The sequence below is a fragment of the Ruditapes philippinarum genome, unplaced genomic scaffold, assembly GCF_026571515.1.
Source record: "Ruditapes philippinarum isolate M1 unplaced genomic scaffold, ASM2657151v2 ctg885_1_1_1_1, whole genome shotgun sequence".
Taxonomy (NCBI): Eukaryota; Metazoa; Mollusca; class Bivalvia; order Venerida; family Veneridae; genus Ruditapes; species Ruditapes philippinarum.
The window spans coordinates 133,357-156,561 of record NW_026857915.1 but is presented as its reverse complement, the minus strand read 5'-3'; the positions used below and the strand labels follow the sequence as shown (position 1 = coordinate 156,561).

Here is a 23,205-nt window from a genome sequence, read left to right as displayed (position 1 = left end):
GGGTGTCACCTCTATTGAAAGTTCTATATAGTGTTGAGAATTGAGTACCGCTCAAGCCGGTGCTAGGGGGCGTGAGGGATGTGCACTTATTCATTATCCCTCATGTACAGACTCAATCAAACCGAGTCTGCAATTCTTATGTTATTTTGTTGTGATTAATGCTTCCGAGGGATCACTTTGTTTCCAGAATTCTTGTTTATGTAAGAAACAAAAAAATAAGTTAAAGCAAAAATGATCAATTTTATTAGGCAGTAAATATTTATCTATTACCTGAAATGCCGTGAAACATCCACCTGCAATTTTAGGCAATTGAACAATAAATATAAAATGAACTGGTTTTATGAGATCTTTTCTGGCTTTCTCATATTCACCCATGACACAATATCTTGCACAAGCTATCAAATTGGCATTAATATCTCCGGAGTCGCATTGTATCACAATCAATTTAGAACATTCTTCTGTGCTCTGAATAAATAATCTAAAAAAGAAAATCATATAAAATGTATTCTTTATATACCAGAATTATTTGCAAAACATTAGTGTACACATTGATACAGTTTTGTTGCACAGTAAGGAAAAAGCAATAAAAACAAACATAATAAAGTTAATGCCATTGGTCCTGGTATTATTTCTTATTAGCTATTATAATTTCATGTTTGATCACTGTTAAGGTATTTGAACACACTGTGAAATAACGTTAACGCAGCTAAAAATACTTACCTAATTTTGTTGGTAAATTGCTGCTCAGTGTCAAATGAAGACAGCGTTTCAAGAAAGAGTATTCTTTTACGGGTAAATCCCGACGCTTTGCTCAGACAATCAATATGCGATGTTGAAAGCAATTTAGAGTATGTTGTAACCTGAAAACATACACAAAGTTCGGAAGTGATGTAAAATTAATCACTTTATTTTCTGTTATAGGAATAACAACAGCAAATGGTCGTTCAATTATAAAACTGAATGTGCTACTGCAACTTTTGAAGGATTATTTTTATCAAGAGCGATCAGTGATCACATGTGTCCCCTCATGATAGCCAATTGCGTTTTGCAGCTACTGTGAAGTACAAATCAAGGCAATTTTTTTTAAAAAAAATCAGTGTATTAATTATATTTATATTAATATTTTTTCAAGAATATTGCTATGAAATATGTTATAACAATTTTACCGAGTTATTCACGGACTTAATCTGATAAAAATGTGATGCAGCTTTTATTCCTTTGATTACCTGTGACAAGAGAGATACTGTTCTATTTGATGGGAGCATATATTCCAGATATTCCAAAATGCTGTCATGTGCTTGATTTTCATAATAATTGTGAATCAGCTTTACTTTTTCTTCCTCTGGTAGAACAGAATGCGCCAAACGAGCTACAGCATCGGGTGTTGTACACCACAGCAACATCAATTTTGCCTCTTCAAATATCTGAAAAACAAATTGGCATTATAATATGTTCGGTGGTTTAGGTAAGACTAAATGTTAATAAAATCAGTTGCACAAGCAAAAAAAAACTTAAGCAACATGATTTTATGGGTTCTTCAGTATTATTATATTTTTCTGGTCCTTCAGGATCATTGATTCAACACTTTCATGTGCTGAAAATTGAGTACCTCTCCAGCCGGTACTAGATGCATTTAAGAATGTAACAGTTTATATTATCCCTTATGTACAGACTCAACCAGACCGGGTCTACAAATTTCATGTTTGTTGTGATAAATGATCCTGAGGGTTCACAATTTGTCCAGGCTGCTTTTATCTATGTCAACATTTAACAATACTAAAGGAAAAGGCGGTGCTTTTGCATTTCTGTTTCAAAACTTTACTGTATTATATGACTTATTGTTTCCATTAATAGCATTGCCTATTCTTTATTTTATCAAAGAAAAACCAAAGCCCGTGTAGTTTCTGTATGTGCTGTCGTAAAATACACTATTTCAAATGTGAGAAGACTTGATTATTAAGAAATATAAAACAAATAGAACAAGTTCTTGGTCGGACAAGAATATTTTACACTAAGTGTCACATAAATTATGCCCTCATAAGTGTCAAATACAGGCCAAAGGCAATGTCAACACCAAGTTTACAAGTCTACATTTATTCCTCTTTCTCAAATTGATGAGAGGACAATGAGTGTACAGGTTGACCTAATGACCTAAAATCAATGCGGATAATCTTCTGGCCACGTTTAATGGCCCTTATCAAGTTATGATCTCCATAAAAAACCTTTCTACCATGTAAAGATGCAGCTTATTTAATAGTTTTCAAATTCTAGCCGAACATCATTTTGGCTACCTGACTACGGACGGACGGGCTACCGCCATAGAATAACACGACTGAAGTTACCTTCGGGTGTATTAAAATCTAAATATATAAAATAGAGAAAATAAGAATCCCTAAAGAAAGCCAAACACGTCAAAATTGAAAACGTTGCAGGCTCGGTTTGATTGAGCCTGTTCATGGACAGTAATGTCAAGTTCAAACTACCGTCCACGCCCCCTAGCACCGGCTTAAGCAGAATTTAACATTTAAACATGAAATGGTAAAATTTTGAATTTAGAAACATCCGCAGATGTGTTCATACGGCGGTTATTATGGAACCTTCAATGTGACACAGTAGTGCCATTCCATGAAAAGCGGCGTATGGTCCCCATGTAATAAAAAGATTGTGCCCTAAACGGGAAAACAATGGGCGGAACTAAACAAAATGGAATTTTGAAAGGGGATCAGAGGATATGAAGCCTGTATATCACAAATACGACGTCAAAAGACAAAGTTAAAAAGCAGGCAACATATCCTAAGGGTGATTCAACATTATTCAAGTAGGAATATTGGAACCACCCAACTAGAAAACGTCAAATAGTTAAAATTAAAAATACCACAAACACAACAATAATGTCGTGCTGAACGATCTTTAAGGATCGGAAATATATATCATCTCTGATTAAATGTACGGGGCGACTTTTTACACCTCCACACGGCACAAACAACGTTGATGTGGCGATAAAATAGAGAAAATAAGAATCCCTAAAGAAAGCCCAAAATCAAACATACTTTTAGAATTGATTCTTCATCCACGCCTGCCAATTTTTGTCTTAAATGCACAATTACAGCTGAACATGTATCTTCGTGATATCCAATGAAAACATCTCCAATTTGTACATGTACCGTCCTTGATCTTAATTTGGTAAAGTTTCAAACATGTAATATTTAAAATGACATCGAAGCAAAAAAAACTTTTCATTTTACTGTTTCTCAGACATACAAAATATGTAAGTAAATCTTTATTCATTTCTAAACTTATTTAATCATTCAATTTCAGCGTGTACTTCGCGTAATATTTGCAAAAGGGCAATTAATACAATAAATGCGTAAGCTCATATTTTTTTAGTTATTAAGGCTTTCATTTGAAATTTAAAAACTGTTTGAATTACTTGTCGTTATGACTTTGCTGGCGCTGAATGGCAAAATCCTCCATCCACTGTTTTAGTCTATCAACAAGTTTTCTGTTTTCAACAGAAAGCATGGTACTTATTGTAAGGAAGTGTTTCTCTAGTCTGTTGATCAGCGGTATTGGAAATTTCTCGTAAACTGTTTGTTTCTCAGCGACAACAATAAGCCTGACAAAGATAATTTTGTTATAGTTGATGAAACGATCTCAACAACTTAAATCCACTTTATTTTGTGTAATAGCTATCGCCATTTTTGCGAAAAAAAAGAAACTATTAACGTACTAACTGTACTTGTCTATTTTATCGTACACTGTAAATGGCTAATGCTTTTCAATATATATGCTAAATTAATGAATGTTTCAGCACATCATACGTTTTTCTTAACTACTCTGCGTATTTCGTAATACAAGTACTGTATTTTAAAACAATTGAATTGAAAACCTTCAGAATATTAGTAACATACCTGAAATCCGGATGAACTGGGCATTTTACTCTGTGTGTCCCTAGTCCAAGATCAACGTATCTAACATCTCCGAAGGATACATAGTACTGATTAAGAGCATCATACAGACTCTCGTACAGGTTCTCAAGATTTAACAAAACAACGGTGTTTCCTGTTTCCATGCATACTTTGACTTTGTTGATATTTCTACACACCTAATGGATGATGTAAACATTAATTATTTTTTGTTTTTAAAAAATGAATAGTACCTTTCAGTAGCCATCGCTATCCATGAATAATATTGAATATGTTCTTACAAACTGAAAATGTGTGTGACTGTTTGTTTTAAAACGAAAATGAAACGACCAGACTATTATAAAAAGCGATATTGAAGTGTTGTTTTTTTCTTTTAACAAAAAATCAAATCATGACCTCTTAGTCTTAATAAAATTGATTACATATCTGTTTTAATGATCATGTTTTATAGGTTTAGTGTACATTTGGATTTCATTGACATACATGCAAAAAACAGAAGCACAATGCATGTTTCTTATGATGCTTTCAATCTTATTTCTTCTTACTGGATAAACATTGTTTTAAATGGAAAGTTATCTGACCATCAAAGTATTCAATAATATTTCAGAAAGGTCCGAACACTTTTTATTGAGCATAAACTCTATTATCATCTATATTGCTCATCATTGCAGTGAACAAAACAATATTTAGTTTCATGCTGGCACACTTTTGATATTCAGTGACACTGGAACGTTTTTCTTATTTGAACTGACCTGTGTGTACTCCTGGTCACTTCGGAAACTGCTCCCAAAGATTGTTATTAGTCTTGTATCTTCGCTCCGTTCTTGAAGAAGTTGTTGCACTAATGACAATGCTCCGAAATTCTCAGTCAATAGAAGTAGATACCGGCTTTCACTTTAGTTTGAAAGGTAATGCACAGTTAAAATCAAATTATTTTATACAAAAATAATCCAGTAAGTTAAGAATAGAAAACAACATCTGTACTAATGTTTTGAAAGAAATTACATACTGTTATTAATCAATTTACAGATACCCGAAATAAATAAGTTACGATATATTGCAGTGAAAAACAAGCATTCATTTTATATAAATGAAATCGGCATTGTAAAGGCACGTGATAGAGGAAGAATACGATTCATGTTGTCAAGCGTTACAAGTATTACTATACATATCTAAAATTAGAAATTACACTATGCTCTTCCGAATTAAGTGTTATTATAAAAATGCTGTTCGTACTAGTTTCTTTGGAATACGTATACTATAATGTGTAACAAAATTGTACATGATAGGAATATGATACAGAAAACATCTATTCACAGGCTTTTACAGAATAAACAATAATGGAAAGAATAGTTATCTACCTCTGACTGCAATTGATATCAAAAAGACAATCTCTGATCAATCCAAAGGTACTGCAATCAGGGTCACCATCACGCGGCTGAAGTACGATGTCATATAAATAAATATTTTTGAAAAAGAGTCTCTAATATATATGTTGTAAACGTTTTGCTTAATCCTTTTTGTTTGTACACAATCACTTGTATCAGGAAAACGTAGGCTTTTAAAGTTCATGATAATGAAGATGTAATATTTTCAGAATTACTTCAAAGTATAATGACAATGCATTTTTTACTGTGTTTACAAAAAATAACACCCTTCCACTTATTATAAATGGGAGCGGTGGCCTAGTAGTAATTGGGTTGGTCCAAAACACAGGGAACGTGGTATCAAACCCTTATTAGGTCATGACCATGTTTCTCTGCATGACATCTGTTCTAGTAAGATTGTGCCGTCCATAATGACAGCATTTAACGCGTCTTAGAAGAGAATTATGTAAGTCGCAAGAACTTTAATAATCGAGCTTTCAACTTCATTTGTTCTGTTTTGATAAAGTTCACAAGCTTACCTGATCATCAACGGGAATTATTTCCGACAACCGTTGTTTGAAATGTTCGACTGGGTCAACTTGGTCCAACCCACCAAAGTTTCGCATGATAGCATGTAACATTTGAAACCAAGTCGGTATTTTTCTGGTTTCCTCAACGCTGTTGAACACCATTTTGATGAGGCTAGATGAAATAAAGCTAAGGTGTTATTTAAAAAAAATGTTGTTTTATTTATGTATCAATACAGTTTACACGGAGTTTCTTGCAAAGAGAAATCTTATAAGCAATGAAAACAAAAAAGTGAAAACTCAGTGATATTTAGCCTGTTCATCAATTACCGTACATTTGAATTTTAATTATTAAAATGAATGTACACTTGTCTAACAAAACAGTTTTTATCAGAGAAAAAATAATGCATATTCGAAAATCGGGGTTTTGCCATTCTTTATCTGTATTACAACTGAGATGCGTCAATTATTTTTCAGCAAATGAAACTGACTAACTTCACAACTCACAACGACTTTGATTCCTAATTAAATGGTTCCTTTATGCGGAAATGAAAAACACTACAATACAGTCTTTACATGGCTTACATTGAAGATGAAAAAATATAATATAATGTTAACTCAAAATACTGACCTTACAATGTTCTGAGAGAAATCCATTGTAACACTGGAATTTAAACTTAATTAGTTTAAAGGATAAATCAACAGTATCTTCGAATACTCTTAGAAAATAAAATAAATTTTGGACGCAAATGTTATCATCTGTTCTCACAATTACCTGTAAAAATCTCTGAGGCCAAAGAATTCTCTCATTCTTTTTGATGCAATGCTGAACAGCTCAAGATACGATTCTGCCAATGGTCTTATCAGTGGTTCCATTATGTAATTTGGACCTTCACTATCAGTTTTGCAAATACCACTTCAAAGACAAAAGACGTACCAAATGAGTCAAATGTAAATTTTAGAAATGATTGAAACAACACAATTTATTCTAGATAGAACTTACATTTTTAATACAATTATCTATGATATAACGTTTTATTTATCTAAATATTCGATCTCATTTTCAAAAACTTGAATTGCTCTCAAGCCAATGCAATTTTAACGGTAGCTTGCACAGTAACTGCAGTTCGTGAACAGGGGGGATCAAATTAACTCTGCAACCTTTTCTAATTTGATGTGATGAGCTATCTTTACTGTTTGCATTTTTACTTTTTAGAAATAATTTCTTTTCTTGCATATTTGACTGGCGTTTCCGATACTTTTACCCATGCTAAAAATGAATTTTGTCGTCTATAATGACGCCATTTGTTCAATTTTAGTATAAAACTTTGTTCTATAGATAACGTCATTTAGAAGTTCACACGTTACTTGAAAAGAGAAAATATTTAACGTATGGTTGCGGCACAAATCGGAATATCCGTCCATCGGGTACACTCCCAAGCCTCGTTACCGTCAATTGGCAGGTACCCTTTGTGCTAAAATTCCGATCCGAACTACAACATTTGACAGATTTGATTAAATGTAATTTTAGATTTTAAATGATTTCGAAAATTGCTTGTTTGCCTGATAATTGTGAATAGCAATGTAATCTTTAAACCTTGTAATCATAAACTAGCTTGAATCGTTGTTACTATGGAAACATATATACATTACCGAGCACTGTTAATAAGTTCTTCTAAATCAGGGACATCTCTTTGTACAATTATACCTCTGTTCATCTTTGCTGGGTCTAAAGCCCAGTTTGATATTCCAATGAAAGCAACCTATAATAAGATTACCAAACTCATAACATGTGATATCTGTAGACACCTTTTAATTGCCTTTATTCATTCATTACATAACGAACATCAATTTATCGGCAATTTCAATACAGATACAACCATGTCAATGACATTCCTGTACTGCTAGTACGAGTTTATTTCGTATATCCTTCTAAACGCTTTTTTACGCTGAATTTATATTTTGATGCTTTCAAAATCTTTAAACCCCTAAAAGAATTTGTATTGTATGTAAGATCAAATTATATTTCACTAGTGAACACCAGCTCTCAGACTTTTAACTGTGGATACGCCTCTCGTGAAATTTTACATCTGGTGTTCACTTTGTGAAATTTAATTAAATCTTACATGCAAAACAAACAAATATTCTCGTTAAATCATATTATTTTTTAAAACGTTTAACACACATGTCATTTAGCTTGTGTACCTTCATATAATCTTCAGGATCTTCCTCCCCTTGACAACCGTCCTCTAAAAGTGGATGCAGCGTCTTAAATTGAAATATATATTATTATCATAATCGCCCGAAAAGTTAAACAGGGTAAGCATTAGATTTGTACTCCTACCTAGCTTTTTCCATCTTCGAGGAAGGCATAATTTTTTAGTGACGATTGATTTTGAAATTTGAAAAGTGTAGATATGTCTCTTGTCGCTGTTTCAGAAAGCATGCGTGTAAAAAGTCAATCATTTGCGTAGAGAAATTTGTACGTAATGGTAATTAGGTCATTCGACCGCCGATATCATACGTGTTTTACACATTTGGCGTAGAAAACAAACAATCAAACAATAATTATAAAAAGTTTTAATATAAATGCTATTATATTTTGTAAGCATTTATACAAATGGGGTGACAAATTAGTTAACATATGGAAAAAATACCTTTAATGGCATTCTTGGACTATCTTCAGCAAGCCCAACCTCGTCGAGGACGACGACCGACACAAATCGGTTCAAATCATTATCCTTTTGAAATTGAGCACATTGTCTGAAAGTTCCTACTATGCCATCTGGTGTAGATAAAGGACTGCATTGAAATGAAGCCATCTGAGCCTGAAACAATAACATTTTTTTATTTTTTATAAAAATAGAGAAAAACAGAATTCCTAAAGAAAGCCCAACACGACAAAAATGAAAATGTTCATATACAGTAGCCTGTTCATGGAGGACGGTACTAGAAATTTCAATTCACCGTCCACGACCCCTGACACCGTCTTAACCAGAATACAAACACGAAAATGGTGAATTAATTTTAAATTAAAAACATCCGCAAACCACTTTCAATACAAAATCAAAAAGTGTTATGGTTTAACTTTATTGGAGTCAATAATATTTCAATACAATTCTTTACACATATAGATAACAGATAGAAGTCTGTGTTGATAATTATTACCTTGTAAATTATTAGATAACTTATCTCCCTTTTCATTATAAACCATCGACTACGAATACTCTTACTGGTCGCTTATTTGTTCCAAAATGCGTATTTTATTGCATACCTGTTTAAGTTATGCATAAATAATTGAGCTTGCAATTTATATTGTACCTGCTTCATCTCCCTGAAAAGTTGTGTTTTTGCACCATTCCCCCTCATTGCATCGGACACGATAGTTTTAGCTAGAGATTTTGAGCTACCTGGTTTTCCAATGAGGAACAATGGGATGCGTAGTTCTATACAGATGACCATCATAAACACGTTCTCTCTTAGAGCCATGTTACGAGCAATATTCTTTTCTAAGTCAACATGATCAAGAAAGACATTTTGACAGCTGCAAAAAAAAACGACATTTGATCTAAAGAATCGATTCATTTCTTTATCATCATTATCTATTTGAATCAATTGGTTATATTAGTCCGATTGTGTTTAGAAGTACAAGCGCTTATTACTAAATTAGAAAAATTGAACCTTAATCATTAAGGTAATAAACAATGAAATTATAGTATACCAATCTATTTCTTTGAAAATTTGTTCCGGTCCCTCATGCAGTAAGCACGGTCTTTTGAAAGAAGGTGCAATGTATTTTCTATACTGTGCTCGTGTCTTTAAACAGGCATGATAGCACACGCCTAAGGCCAAAATGAGAGAGCGTGTGACATCATCAATTCTTTCAGGCTGATTGACTTTAATATCCTGAATATACAATTTTATCTAAAACATAATGAAATATGATAAACAAGATCAACAAGGAAAGGCGGCGTATATGAAGGCTGGACATGGAGGGGGACACCAACACTGAACGCCGAAAAAAAGATTTGTACCACTTAAAACTTTTAACATTGCCTTTCAAAATTATCTCACATTACATAAAAAGAATATTTATCACAATTTCTATAGCAAAGCTGTATTCATTACGACAATAGTAATCTTTAAAAGTAGTCTATAATATCAAGTTTAAAGCATGTAACTATCTTATTTAATTGTGTTTGTAACAAAAGAGCATATATAACTTTTTTACCGCTATATGAAATACATCTTCTTCTTCTCCATCTTCTTCATTTTCATCTTCATCTTTAGTGGAGTCATGTTGCTCTGATAACTTTTGGTCGATTAGATTAAAAAGAGTTCTTTGCCCTTGACTTCGTTGATAAAACCAGCTCATAACTATCAGCGTTCTTTCGACATCTCGCAGGGATACAAAGCTACATTCATCCTTAAAATATCATATATTAGAAAATAACAATGACAATAAATCGCTTACGTATCAAAAAGATTACGTAAATCGACAAAATATCACTCGGTCTATTAGAACCTAAGAATAGTAAAATGTATAGTGCTAAAAGATACCTTTTGGTTTCTCATATAATCTTGTGATTTTGTTAGTATGTCACTAATAACTTCTTGAAATCCTCTTATATCTGGTAGGCTACCAGCATTTACCTGTCAAATAAATATATTTCTGCAGTTAAATCTGTTACGTTGCGCGTATGATAACAAAGATTCTAGCTTTCATACTCGTATTTATTTTATTTGTGAATACTAAAAAACAGATGTTGTTAAGACAAGAGCTCAGGTGAGATTACTGGTATAAAAGAGGCACATGTATCATATATAAAATGGAAATTTAAACATAACAATTAAAGAGAAGTAACATAATATTTTTAAATAACTCATCATTCTTGATACCATAACAAATTTTACCTAATAAAGCTTTTAATGATTTCTAATTATATTTACGTTAAATTAAAAAAGGACAAGTAAATACATATTTAAAATTTTCAGTTGTTTGACTTTACAATAAAAAACAAGCAACTTACTGAAGCAGAATATGCAAAGAAACTTTCTTAAGTTATTGGATCAAATAACTTACATATCTCCTGACCATTTGTCTAATATAAAGGTCTTCGACTTCTGTGTTCAACTGACCAAAGTCCCACACTAGTGGCAGTAAACTTTGTGGTAGAGGCTGGACTCTATAAACAAGACGTCTCATTGGTACACGGCCTATTCTGTCTGTTGTTTCATCAGCATCCACATGGTAACCAAGTCCTGCCTGCTCTAACTTTTTGATAAGCTTTTCCGAGTGTCTGCAATGCGTTGAATGTAACAATATTGTCATTTAAAAACTTTTTAAATTTGATATTTTTATTCTCGTTTATTTAATAAAATTTTCTCTTTTTTGTATTTATAAAGAAATTAATAAACGAAAGGCTGAACAGATATGTATTATGGTATGTGTCATTTAAATTTGTTAAAAAGTGTTATTTGCACATACTTTCTATAGGGGTTACAAGCCGCTACAATTTTCAAGTTTTTCAAGTGCTTTATCGAAACTCCATGAATTGATTTGTCGCATAAGAGCTCTTTTATGAGTCCAATAGCCTCAGTTGAGTTAGCCTCGTCTAGGAACAATACAGTGTACATGTGTTTGCCATACTTTTTCTGATTTTCCGTCGCCAAAGTCTCCGCTTTCTGAACACTTCTTATTATATCTGTGTTTGTTGTTCCTCCGTGAATCTGAATGCAGACATGATAAGTACAACTCTAGTTGCTTAATCTAAGAATTCTTATGCAAAGTCAAAGTTAACTTCTGACTATTGCCACATTAAGACATTTTCAAAATATCGAAGTAAAAATGGATTTTTACTTTTTAAAGTAATAACAAAAAATTAATTTGTGTTAAAATATCAGTCAGTAAAAAACAATCAATTAGATTTCGTGCATTTTAGGTATACCATATATTAAGGAAAAGTGCATATCATGCATACCTGAAATAAGACAAGTAATTAATGTCTAAATGTATAATATAAAAAGTACAATATTAAAGCATAATTTTTAGGTTAAAATAGAAATATTGTAATCATCTGCTGCTTAAACAGCAATAATTTATAGCTAGAATATTGAAAGTTTTACTGCTGTCCCAAAAATAACTTTTTACATTAAAATACATAAAGAATGGTTTAACATAGCAAATGTATCATTAAGTTTAAGCAATACTTCTTTACCTTCATCAGTACCATATTGGATACTATCTTGTCTGCTGGCTGTTGTAACCCACACAAAAATTTTACGAGTCGTGTTTTGCCGCAGCCTGTTTCTCCCATTATAATGACTGGTATATTACACCTTATAAAAGGTAACGTAATGCATGTTAAATAAATGTAGAATAACACCAATTTGATCATCTAGATAAGAATGTACTTTTACAATCATTTATGAATGTATTCCTTAGAAAGAAACTGATAACAATATCTTAATGTTCTTTGTGTCCATTGCGCAAATGAACGCACTGACTATTTAAATACAATATATACCATTTAAACATTAACTCAAACTTTACAAAAAGCCATATGTTAATTGCTGAAGAATCAATCCATGGTAACAGATGTTAGATGGTTAAGTCATCAATGTTTGTACTTAATTACAATAGTTAAATGTTATAAGATTATTTGTCCATATAAGCATTATATAAACAAGCAATTATCATAGTATTGCAAGCAATACAAACTTCCCACGCGGTTAGAAACCAATCAATGTTCTTAAGGGACATGGCCATTCAAGTATTTATTGTGGAAGACATGAATGAACTTAAAACTTCTAAAAGTTAACTTAAAAAGTTCTAAATTTGACTGTATTATAGTAATGTGTTACGTTTCCCTGTTATTTTTATACAACAGATAGTCAAAGATCCAATTTTCTCAGGACGAATATGAAGAAGAAGAAGAAGAAGAAGAAGAATCTTTATTTTGCAAATTAACTCTCAAAAGAGTCATGTACAAGCATTCATAATATATACAATAACATGTATGCATAAGTAAATAACTAATTACATAGCAAGATGACGTGACTGCAAGTATTTCTTTTCTTTCATTATTATAATGGTTACCATTGATTATATATTTAATTTACAAGTTATTTACTTTTTGAGAATTCTACATTCAAATATATAATAATAAGAAAAAACTTCGTGTATGTTTAGGCTTGCAATCACGGGAGAGACATTGTCAGCCATCTATTACATAGTATACTTTTAATTCTCTTCCATACACTGTTTGTCTTTTGTATTACATTTTACTAATCTAAGCTATATGGTTTTAATTTATTTGCAAATAGTAATATGGCACAAAGTATTGAAATTATACAAACAAAACAAAACAAATGTTACTTCTAAACTATACTTTGAACACATTATAATGCTTTCAAAACTTGATACAAGTAAGTACCCAGTCAGTGTATGATTTTGAAAACTTACAAATTTATAGCCTTATAATCATCGTGTTACTTAACCTATTATACATATAATACACAAAGAATTGCAATGTATCAATTAATACATCTATATACAATTACATGACAGCTAATATTCGTAAATTCCACATATAGAAGTACAATACAAATGTCAATTTATTTCTACTGTACGTTTGCATGGCGGCTAAGATATTTGCATAAAAATATATTATATATAGAACTTTAAATTAATCATTTTTTTTACCTTTTACACGAGAATTGTTTTGTAACTTGTTGTCTAATATGGAAGGCATTGGTATATAAACATAGCTAAATTTCCTTAATAGTCTGTACATTATCTCTTGTAACCAACTGAACAAATTTAAAACATGCTAGGAAACCTCCAGTATATTTCTTTTAAAAATCTTGTTCGGAGTTCCTGAAAAATAGGACATATAATGACAAAATGGAACTCGGGGGTCCTCTAATTGATTACATGCTACACAGACTCTATCATTTAAAGGGGTACACTGTGGAGTTTTTCTCCATCTACCCACGCTCTATTTCTAGACGATGAGAAGACATTCTTAAACGTGACATAGGCTATTCTATAATTTTTAATATCAACACAATATCTAAAATATACTTAAAACTGAAATCATTAAAAGTTATGGTAAAATAGTTGCTCTGGAAGAATTACTGATTCGAGCATTTAAATTCCTGTTTCCACGTGTCTCTAACTCTCTGGTTAAATACATTAAGAAAAATTTTAACAATGCGGAACCTCCTTGGTTTTGCCATACATTGTTAAAACCTAATTCTAGACAATAATGATCTTACGTTCGAAACCCAATTTATTTTTCCTACTATTATTTTCAACAATCTGCTTTTAATTAGTTAAATATGCATGTTTAGTTATACTTGTTGGTCTTCTGACATTACACAATTTCAACCAATATCTGATTATTGAACATAATCTGCATAAAACTTCTAGATTTTAAATCTGCCCTGTTCACTATATACAAAATCATTTTGAGTAGGTATTCTTAACCACCAATTAACGTTTTACAGAAATGCAAAAATGTTCGTTCTCACCTGTATACCTTTGTAAAAAAGTTCCCAGAACTTCTGAGGAATAACACAAATTGGTAAAATCAAACTTATCAAAAAGTTCTAAATGGTGTTTTACAGAAAGATCTGTAAATGTTAATACATATTTTATTCATTTTGTATATTGGGCTTTTAAAGCTTGGGCCTGATAAACATTTACATCGTGTTTCTCTAAATGAACCCCTGTGCCTAAAACAATGTTCCTAAGTATTTAAATTTTGAAAACAATTTCGATAAGACGGTCTTTTGTACAAAAATTTAAAAATTTCGTGGGCAAACAACTCCATTTTTCTAAATACCATTACTTTTGTCTTATCAAATTTACCTGTAAGCTTTCCATAACTATCACAATATTCAGATAAAGATGTTCAAGGGCATTTGTAAACCTTCAGCCGTTTTAGAGAAAAATAGTTATATCGTCCGCATACAGTAATAAAAACTATCTTAAAATAATACCATATCTATACCCTCGACTCCTTTAGCGAAAAAACACATCTTCAAGATCATTCAAATACATGCTAAATAAAAATGGGGAAACAGGGCTCGCACCTTGTCTAACTCCTAAATTACAAGTAAAAGGCTTCACTAATATTACAAAATGTTTTAACTCTTGAGGGAAATGCTTTCAAATAAATGCGCTGGGATAACTTTTGAGAATATTTACCATCACTCCCGTATTTTATTAATTTTACCACAGTACATCTCTAAACTACGAAATCAAAAGCCTTTTTTTAAAATCAACAAAAGCGCTACATTAGCTTTTTTCATTTTTGTTCAAACAATTGAAATAAGAGCATTTTAAATAAAAAACATTATCACAGAACCCTATTTTTTTCGAAAACCTGCCTGGGCCTCTACATAAACACCATGGATTCAGCCCAGTTATCTTATCTAGTATTCAATATTTCTAGTAAATAATTTTGGAGAGAACTTAACAAAAGTAACACCTCTTATAGTTCGATGGTTTGATCAAACACCACCCCCTTTATGTATTGGGTACTATATAAACCTTCACTCCATACATTCGGAAAACTGTCCTAATTTTCAAACAAGCATTGAACAAATTTATGCCCAAATATGGTAACAGATTCATCAAACTCCATGAATAAAAATAATTCGTTGCACCATAAAATCAGGTCCAGCCGCTTTATTTGCCCTTTCCAATTGTTTAATAGCTCTATATATTTCATCAACAGTTATATCTATGTTCATTCATCAAAAATATCTTGTATATTATCATTCAAGAAACAAATGCTCATTGAAAAACCGTAAAACATCTTCATCAGCTTTTATAAAAAACATCTTCAATTATTTATAGCTTTAAAATAGTCAGCACAATATCTAATTTTTTGGTTGTTTAGGGGTCATTTTTTTACAAACGGTATCTTTCAGCATTGCCAATATACCTTGATTTTAACTCTTGCATTTAAAAAGTTTATCAGTGTTTCTTCGAGATGAATATTTTTGCTTCATAAGTTTTTATAATTTTTTGCCTAGCCTCACACAAATTACTAAATTTTCATCAGATTCATTTATATTTAAATCTGTTTTGACAGACATAAAAAATCATTTTTGCAGTTTTACATTCTACGCCATACCATGCATTTTTATTTGTCTTGCTTTTTTTTCGTTTCAAAACGTTTCTGCCAAATAAAAAGGTGAACAAACAGTATGCATGACCTGAGAGAAAGAGTTAAGACTACTATCTAAACCAGAAGAAGTATCATTATTTTCTAACTCCGTAACAAGCCTGTTAATAGATTCAACAAAAGTTTCAGACTGAAGACTTTCTTTTATAAATATTTAACTTAGATTTATTCCATTTGTATTTTAAATGACACTTTATCTGCATATGTGCTTTCTTCCTCTGCCACTCAAAAATTATTTATACATTATTTATCCTTCAAAAGAGAAATTTACGTACAATGATATCTGAAAAATGGGTAGGTTTTAGGTAATCCAACATAAAACTTACTGAAAATGTTTCATAACTGATTGTATTTACAATAACATAATCTAATAAATCTCCTCGCTGATTGTCCGTTATATGTACACACGCCTTTTACGCCACATATTCTACCGTTCATTATGCTCAGGCCACTAGCTTTACAAAAATCAATTAAAAGACGCCCATTTCTATTAACGCCGGTATCGGTTGTCAACCTATCCATTTTAAACTCAAGTTATATAATCATCAAGCAATAATTCAGAAAATACCGATCAACATCGTCATGTTCTACAAAATCTTTTAAAGACCCAACTCGACTGTTCATGCTCCAAGCACGAGAAAATTGCAATTATCACCAAAACTCATGCTGACAGCTTTGACAATTCACTCATAATTCTATCAAAAACAGGGATTTCTATTAAAATGTTTCTCTACTACTTCCCTGAGGTAAAACATAGCATAAGCAAATAAAACAAGTCATGATCAGATTCAAAAAGATTACGTGAAAATTTTAGCCATAAAAAATATATCATCCCCGTCTGTTTTATGTAGTTCTACGTAATTAAATATTTTCTGTTTAATATAGCAACATATACACCAGAGTCTCTTTTTGCATTAATATTTCTTTCTTTTCTATGTACAGAAAAATAGTTTAAACCAGATTTTTCCAAATTAATTAAACAATTTGCCCATGTCTCTACCATAAAATATGAAATCATTTGAATTTGAAAATGTCGACTAAATCTTGGTTGTTCAAGTTTTATTAACGTTTTTTAGTCACTAATCCTGAATAATTTAGTAGCACAAAGTTCAATGACTCAACATGTCTCTCCCCGTGCGTCCTAAGTTGAAGATCTTTCTTTAACACTGTGTACGCGCTGCACTATTACTCTGTGATTCTTTCGAAAGTGGGGGAAAATCCCCATGAAAAATGACGAGCTTGAATGGTTACGGGACACATGATTCGCTCTTGTAGGGGGAACCCTTCACGGCGCGGCATCGTTCTCAGGGGTTACAGGATCAACGGGAGTATCACTATAAACAAATTTTCCATAGTTAGCGTGAGCGGCCGTGGGTTAATTTGTTGGTTCATAGTAAATTGGGGTCCATTGTTAACCGAGTAATCATGTTTTTTTCTGGATGTTTATGGGATACGCCTATTTCATGCGGAGCGGTGGGTTTCTTGCGTGACGGAGTGTTGTACAATTATGCGTGTCAGCCCTGTCGTCTATCACTGTAGATTGTAAGTAAATATCTTTCTTGGCAAACAAGTCATTTATAATGTCAATTCGGTTTCTGTTCAGTACCGCGTGCCAGTCAGGAAATTCATCACGCACTACTTTACCCTTGACAATTCAACTTTGCCGGACACGCTATTTTACATTTCTCGGAGTGCTCATAGTTTGGACTTCATGTTATTTGTAAAGACGATTTCTGGCAATAGCAATCTCTTTAGGGTAGTCCCTATCGATCCCGTAACGGGATCCAGATAACCAATTGACTCTTTTCATTATCAATGTCAGTGTCCGGATAAAATCCCGAAAACACGCAATAATCGGGTCTACGCGTTACTCCATCTTGACCTCGCACTGTCGCGACCCCAATGACCCGAGACGGTGAACTTGTTGAATATACATTCTCTCGAGATCAATGTCAAGCCAGTCAGACAAAAAACTCCGTTAACACTTCAAGGCAATTCTCATTTCGCATGTCTGCTAATCCGTAGAAAATTAAATTGTCTCCTCCGGCTACGGGCATTATCGTCAATACTGTGATATAATTGTAGTTTTGTAAACTCTAAATGAAGGTTAAGCCGTCTTTCAACTTGATCAAGCTGAGATGTTGTTCTGAAAAATTCGAGGACAAAATTTTGTAAATTCGAGTCTATATAATCGTCAAGTTTTCCCAGTTGTTGAAATATTCGCAATAATTTATCGTCCGAATTTAGCGAAGGAAAATGGTCTATTTGCTCGGGTTTTATGGGATCCAGATTGTCCATTTTGCCCCAATTGGTGCTCTGATCGCAATTCGCCCATTGTTGTTGAAACTCACTAAAACCTATTATGTACCGGTACGTTATATGTATGTGATAAGGGTGTACTAGTTCTCGTCTCCATCATATAAACATTATATCATATAAACAGCAACGCACTAACCATATAATTCTATAGAGTTTTCAATCAAATCTAATTTACGCCCAAAATGTAATGCTATATCCAAGAAACACAATAAATCCCGTTTTCTATATAACGATATATATATCAGCCAGCACAACCAGCACAGTTACTATATTTCCAGTCAGATTGTCATCAAAATTATTAAAAACAATTTCCATATATCACCATAAATCCGATTTTAAATTATTTTCTCTCACTTTAAATTTTCATGTCAGCCATCTTGCTACGCATGCGCAATATGTATAACTAATGTTTCAACTCTTCTCAAGTAAATTTGATGGAAAAGTTCCAAGCTCTTTAAAAGTAAACCCAGGAAACAGATTTTAGGGACGGACAGACAGATGGAATGATAGACACTCTGAGGGTAAATTTTTAACATCCGTTGTTGTTACCTGAATATTACATTTTTAAAGCAAAATTCTTAAACTAAACAGCAGATAACTCATGTCAACAAATGTGAATGTTGAAAAAAGAATAACTATTTTAAGTTTAAAACTATTTAGACACCATTTATAGTAACAAGAAAAAAGTGGAAAAATACGTTTAAATATATCATTTATAGTAAAGAAAATATATATATATCACAATTTTAAAATACATTACACAGTACAAAATGAAAATAATCATAGAAACCAAGACGCTAGACTGATAATATAATCACATATGATTTTAGGTATCGATAATGAACATATATTTTAAATTTGTTAATAATAAGAAGGTTAAAGAATGAAAAAAGAAAAAAGAAAAATTTGGATATATGGAGGATAGATTTCAATATCTTGTCATTTTGTTATGATTTGATGGCTTAACGTTTAAAGGAAATCCTTTAAGAAATTCGGGTAAAAAGTAATAATTTCTAGAAAACAATGAAGTTCACGGGAAACATAATTATGGAAATATTCAAACTAGGGTATTAAATTTTCTCACACATGAGGTAAGTGATAAAAAGAGACAAATACTTGAAGTTTGAAGTAATTACATTTTGAAACCAAGACGTGAAAAAAAATTATGAAAATTTAGATTTTTTATTATTCTGATAATTTTGAGGCGTGAACCTTTTCACATATGATTACGTTGATGACCAGAAACTGATATTTGAAGCTTGAAGTTAATACCTTAAGAAACAAAGACGGCTAATCTAAAGTCCTATTCGGTAAACAAGTAGGTGACTGGTGGGTGACACATACATATTTAAGGCCATTGTCATACTAGGCACTATGAGTCTTAATCAATAAATTAAATGAAAGTCTTACATGAATCTCATGTAAATGGCCATCATCTTTTTAACATTGTCCGTTGTTAACTCGTAAGAATCATCTGGATCATCATTTGACTCGATTCCCATAATGCTCCTTAATCTTGCAATTTTTTCCATCCTATATAGAATGGAAAGAAGATAATTTATTGATACTTACCTTATATCATATAAACTATTTTCAAATGAATCTCCTTCAATTATATGAAAATATCCTTCGAAATGTGTTTTAAAAATAAATAAAGAATTTACGTGACAATATTCTTATACCTCCGCAACATGTCAAAATTTTCTTGCAATGGGACATTGTTATTGACAAGAGCGTTAAATAAATCCCTTTTCATCATTCCCCTCTCTAGTATTCGTCCTGTCTGATGATCTATTAAATTTCCTGTCCTCTTTTCAATATTGAACCCCAAGAACGTCAGTGACATTCTATCTGCGTTGAAAAATATATATGGATGTGGACTGAAATAAATACAAATACAATCCACGTAAGGATAGACAATTGAATATTTGTTTGTTTAAAAAAGCTTTGATTAATCTGCATTGTAACATAGCATTCGTCATTTAATTATTTCTAGCATGTCTTGTATATATTCTAAGATTTGGATGTCCCTCAAAAGACAAAAAAATGCAGAATAAGTTTGACATAATCAATTCATTATGTATGATATAATGCAACATAAACACGCCCCATTGGTAATCAAAATCAGAAATGCTATTTTCAATCGAGTACGAATCATTACACATAGTGATTGCTGTTGCTATATTAAAGATAGAAAAAACTTATTCAAGTATAGTACCTGCTTTCCCATGTTCTCCTCATTTGATAAAGTTGTACTATATCCTCGTCCTCCCCAGGATTTGTTTCAATTTTTTTGTCGATGGGTTGAAGCGTTTGTATTATCAATCCAGGCGATTCTTCGCTGATCTTGAGTGATCTTGTGGAGAAATCCTATTAATATGAGACATTGAAATCTTTAAATATTTGTCGAGTGTTACCAAACGAAAGGTTGCAATGAATATCTTAAGTTATGAATATAATAAATTATTCCCAAACCCTTACAATAGAAAGAAAAAGTCATTTATGAAATCGAAACACATATCTATATTAAGAAAAAAGTACAATAATAAAAATAATATAAAGGAGTGACATCACTACAGAGTTATCATTGTTCATAAATATTTTGTTTTCTTAAAATTATTTCTTTAATTCATTTTCGGGAATAAGATATGTACAGCTTACCTTTGACATTTGAATAAGGAATTTTAATGTGAATTTTGAGAAGCCAGGAAGTAAGTCAGCAGCAGCTTGACCCAAAAATATATTGGCTCGAAAATCGTTCAGTTGCGTGTTAAGAAACCAAACAAAATGGCGCAGTTCTGCCCATGAGGGATCGTGCACTCCACAATATCTTTAAATTTAAAGAAATAATGAACATTATAGAATTACTCAATTCATTGCAGGCATATACTAAGTACAAAATTATAGTTATTGATCAACTCTAAGAAACGCTACGTACCCTACGTCTAGGTCTTTCAGGTGTCAGTGTGACGGTTATAGAACTCACTTTCGGCTACAATTTGACAAAACTAATGAAGCGGGAAATGTTCTTATCCAAATGTCACGAATAATACCATCTTTGAAAAGACCTTTAGGGAAATGACTGAAACAACCTTAGCTCTAGAACTTGTCGTTTCTAGGAGTTTGGGAACTTATAAGGTCAGAGGCAACATCTGCCACTTTTAATATATTTTTGTGAAAGCATACTAGGCAACACTTATTTCCATATATCCAAGCTTCAGGTCATTTGACTTTCAAGGAATGTCACATGATAACCGGCGTATGAACGCATCTGTGGATATTTATAAATCATAGTTTAACCATTTTCTGTTAGATATTGAATACTGCTTCAGTCGGTGCAAGGGTCTTGGATGGTTGCATTCATTTTCCAGTACCCTCCATTAACAGGCTCAATAAAACCTTCTTTAGGACCTTCTTTAAAGATTCTTAATTTCTCTTCTTTTCAGACAATAAACTATAATTTATAAATGAATACAATTTCAGTGATGCTGATTTTTAGCGGTTTTAGGAAAGAGAAACATAGCAGTCACAATCTTATTACCGATTTCATATATCCCCCACCACACACACCCCCCAAAACACATATATATGCATTTAAGCTCTACAAGATGCAAGAAACACTTTCACTCACTTTGTCCTTACAAGTTAAGAAGCTTTCGCCAGCACTTCTCGATACCTTGATATTTCTAATTTTGAAGTCTTACCCCTTCATTTTACAGTACATTATTTAATATTATTGCAGTCTGTAGTAAAACTTTTCATACGAAACTACGAGGGTTGTTCGAAAAGAATTGCTTATTGTCCTCTATCTCGTGTTCCACATTGAGCACGATAAAAACCAATACATACCTGTATAGGGTAATTCAATACTTACACAACGGTGTATAAATGTACATGTTAGACTTAGTGAAAGACATACAATTTGCAATTTAAATACACGCAGTCATTGTCCACTGTAGTAAAAATGGTTAGTAGAAGCGTCGACAAAAAAAACTGAAATACGGGCTTACATCAAAGCTCGCTCAAAACTGGGTTGCTCTTTGATGCAGTTGATGACTAAACTCTACAGTTAGGCGATGGAAAAAGAAATTTGAGACTGGTGTAGAGTTATTCAAAAATGCACTTAAATCAGATAGGCCAAAATCTGCATCTTTTAATGAAATCGTTTCCAAAATAAAGGATATCATTGAAGGAGATGCCAGATTTATAGTTCGTGATATTACACGAGAGGTAGGCATATCACTTTCAACGGTTCACCTTATTTTGAAGAAGCATTTGAAAGTCAGAAAGATTTCTGCTAGAAGGGTGCCACATCTGTTGACCGATGAGCAAAAGAGGCAACGGGCTAAGGTGGCCAAAAAGCTGCTTCAAATGTTTCCAAAATATGACCAAATAAAACCAAAACAGTTTGCCAATTCGTCACAGGTGATGAAACTTGGGTCCATTATTTTAAGCCCATCAGAAAAGTTAGCAACAATATCTGGGCCACTGAACACAGCAAACGCCCAATAATAGCCAAACGGTCTTTGAGTGCAAAGAAGGTTTTGTATGCAATTTTCTTCTCTGGTGAAGTAGTCGCAATAAAAGTGCCGGTGAAAAAGGGCAAAAGTATCACTGGGATGTACTTCAAAGACGTGGTACTTAAAGAAACTGAAATTGTATAATAAGAAACGACACCCTGTCACTGGTTTTAAGCATATATGTCTTCTACATGACAATGCCCCCGCTCATATCTCCGCAATAGTTTCGGCGTTTTTTTGGAAAAGAAAAAGTAACTGTTTTGCCTCACCTTCCGTATTCTCCAGACCTTGCCCCATGTGATTTCTTTTTGTTTCCGAAATTGAAATCCTTCCTTGCTTGGCAGAAA

General features: G+C 32.4%; 1 protein-coding gene across 1 annotated transcript in view; it reads right to left on the bottom strand.

Annotated features, from left to right (window-relative positions):
• The window catches only part of LOC132751507 (E3 ubiquitin-protein ligase rnf213-alpha-like), a 66,164-nt gene that overhangs the window by 22,917 nt on the left and 20,042 nt on the right, over nt 1-23,205 (bottom strand). The window contains exons 24-47 of the mRNA XM_060741683.1: nt 21,000-21,168; nt 20,557-20,708; nt 20,021-20,218; nt 19,749-19,871; nt 12,039-12,159; nt 11,309-11,550; nt 10,904-11,120; nt 10,381-10,473; nt 10,052-10,246; nt 9,542-9,726; nt 9,142-9,364; nt 8,478-8,648; nt 8,026-8,088; nt 7,474-7,583; nt 6,596-6,736; nt 5,833-5,995; nt 5,288-5,364; nt 4,679-4,820; nt 3,912-4,105; nt 3,431-3,616; nt 3,051-3,174; nt 1,227-1,424; nt 721-860; nt 271-478 (exon numbers count right to left, since the gene is read on the bottom strand). Of these exons, the coding sequence (XP_060597666.1) occupies nt 271-478; nt 721-860; nt 1,227-1,424; nt 3,051-3,174; nt 3,431-3,616; nt 3,912-4,105; nt 4,679-4,820; nt 5,288-5,364; nt 5,833-5,995; nt 6,596-6,736; nt 7,474-7,583; nt 8,026-8,088; nt 8,478-8,648; nt 9,142-9,364; nt 9,542-9,726; nt 10,052-10,246; nt 10,381-10,473; nt 10,904-11,120; nt 11,309-11,550; nt 12,039-12,159; nt 19,749-19,871; nt 20,021-20,218; nt 20,557-20,708; nt 21,000-21,168 (3,835 nt within the window). The remainder of the gene's footprint in view (nt 1-270; nt 479-720; nt 861-1,226; nt 1,425-3,050; nt 3,175-3,430; nt 3,617-3,911; nt 4,106-4,678; nt 4,821-5,287; nt 5,365-5,832; nt 5,996-6,595; nt 6,737-7,473; nt 7,584-8,025; nt 8,089-8,477; nt 8,649-9,141; nt 9,365-9,541; nt 9,727-10,051; nt 10,247-10,380; nt 10,474-10,903; nt 11,121-11,308; nt 11,551-12,038; nt 12,160-19,748; nt 19,872-20,020; nt 20,219-20,556; nt 20,709-20,999; nt 21,169-23,205) is intronic.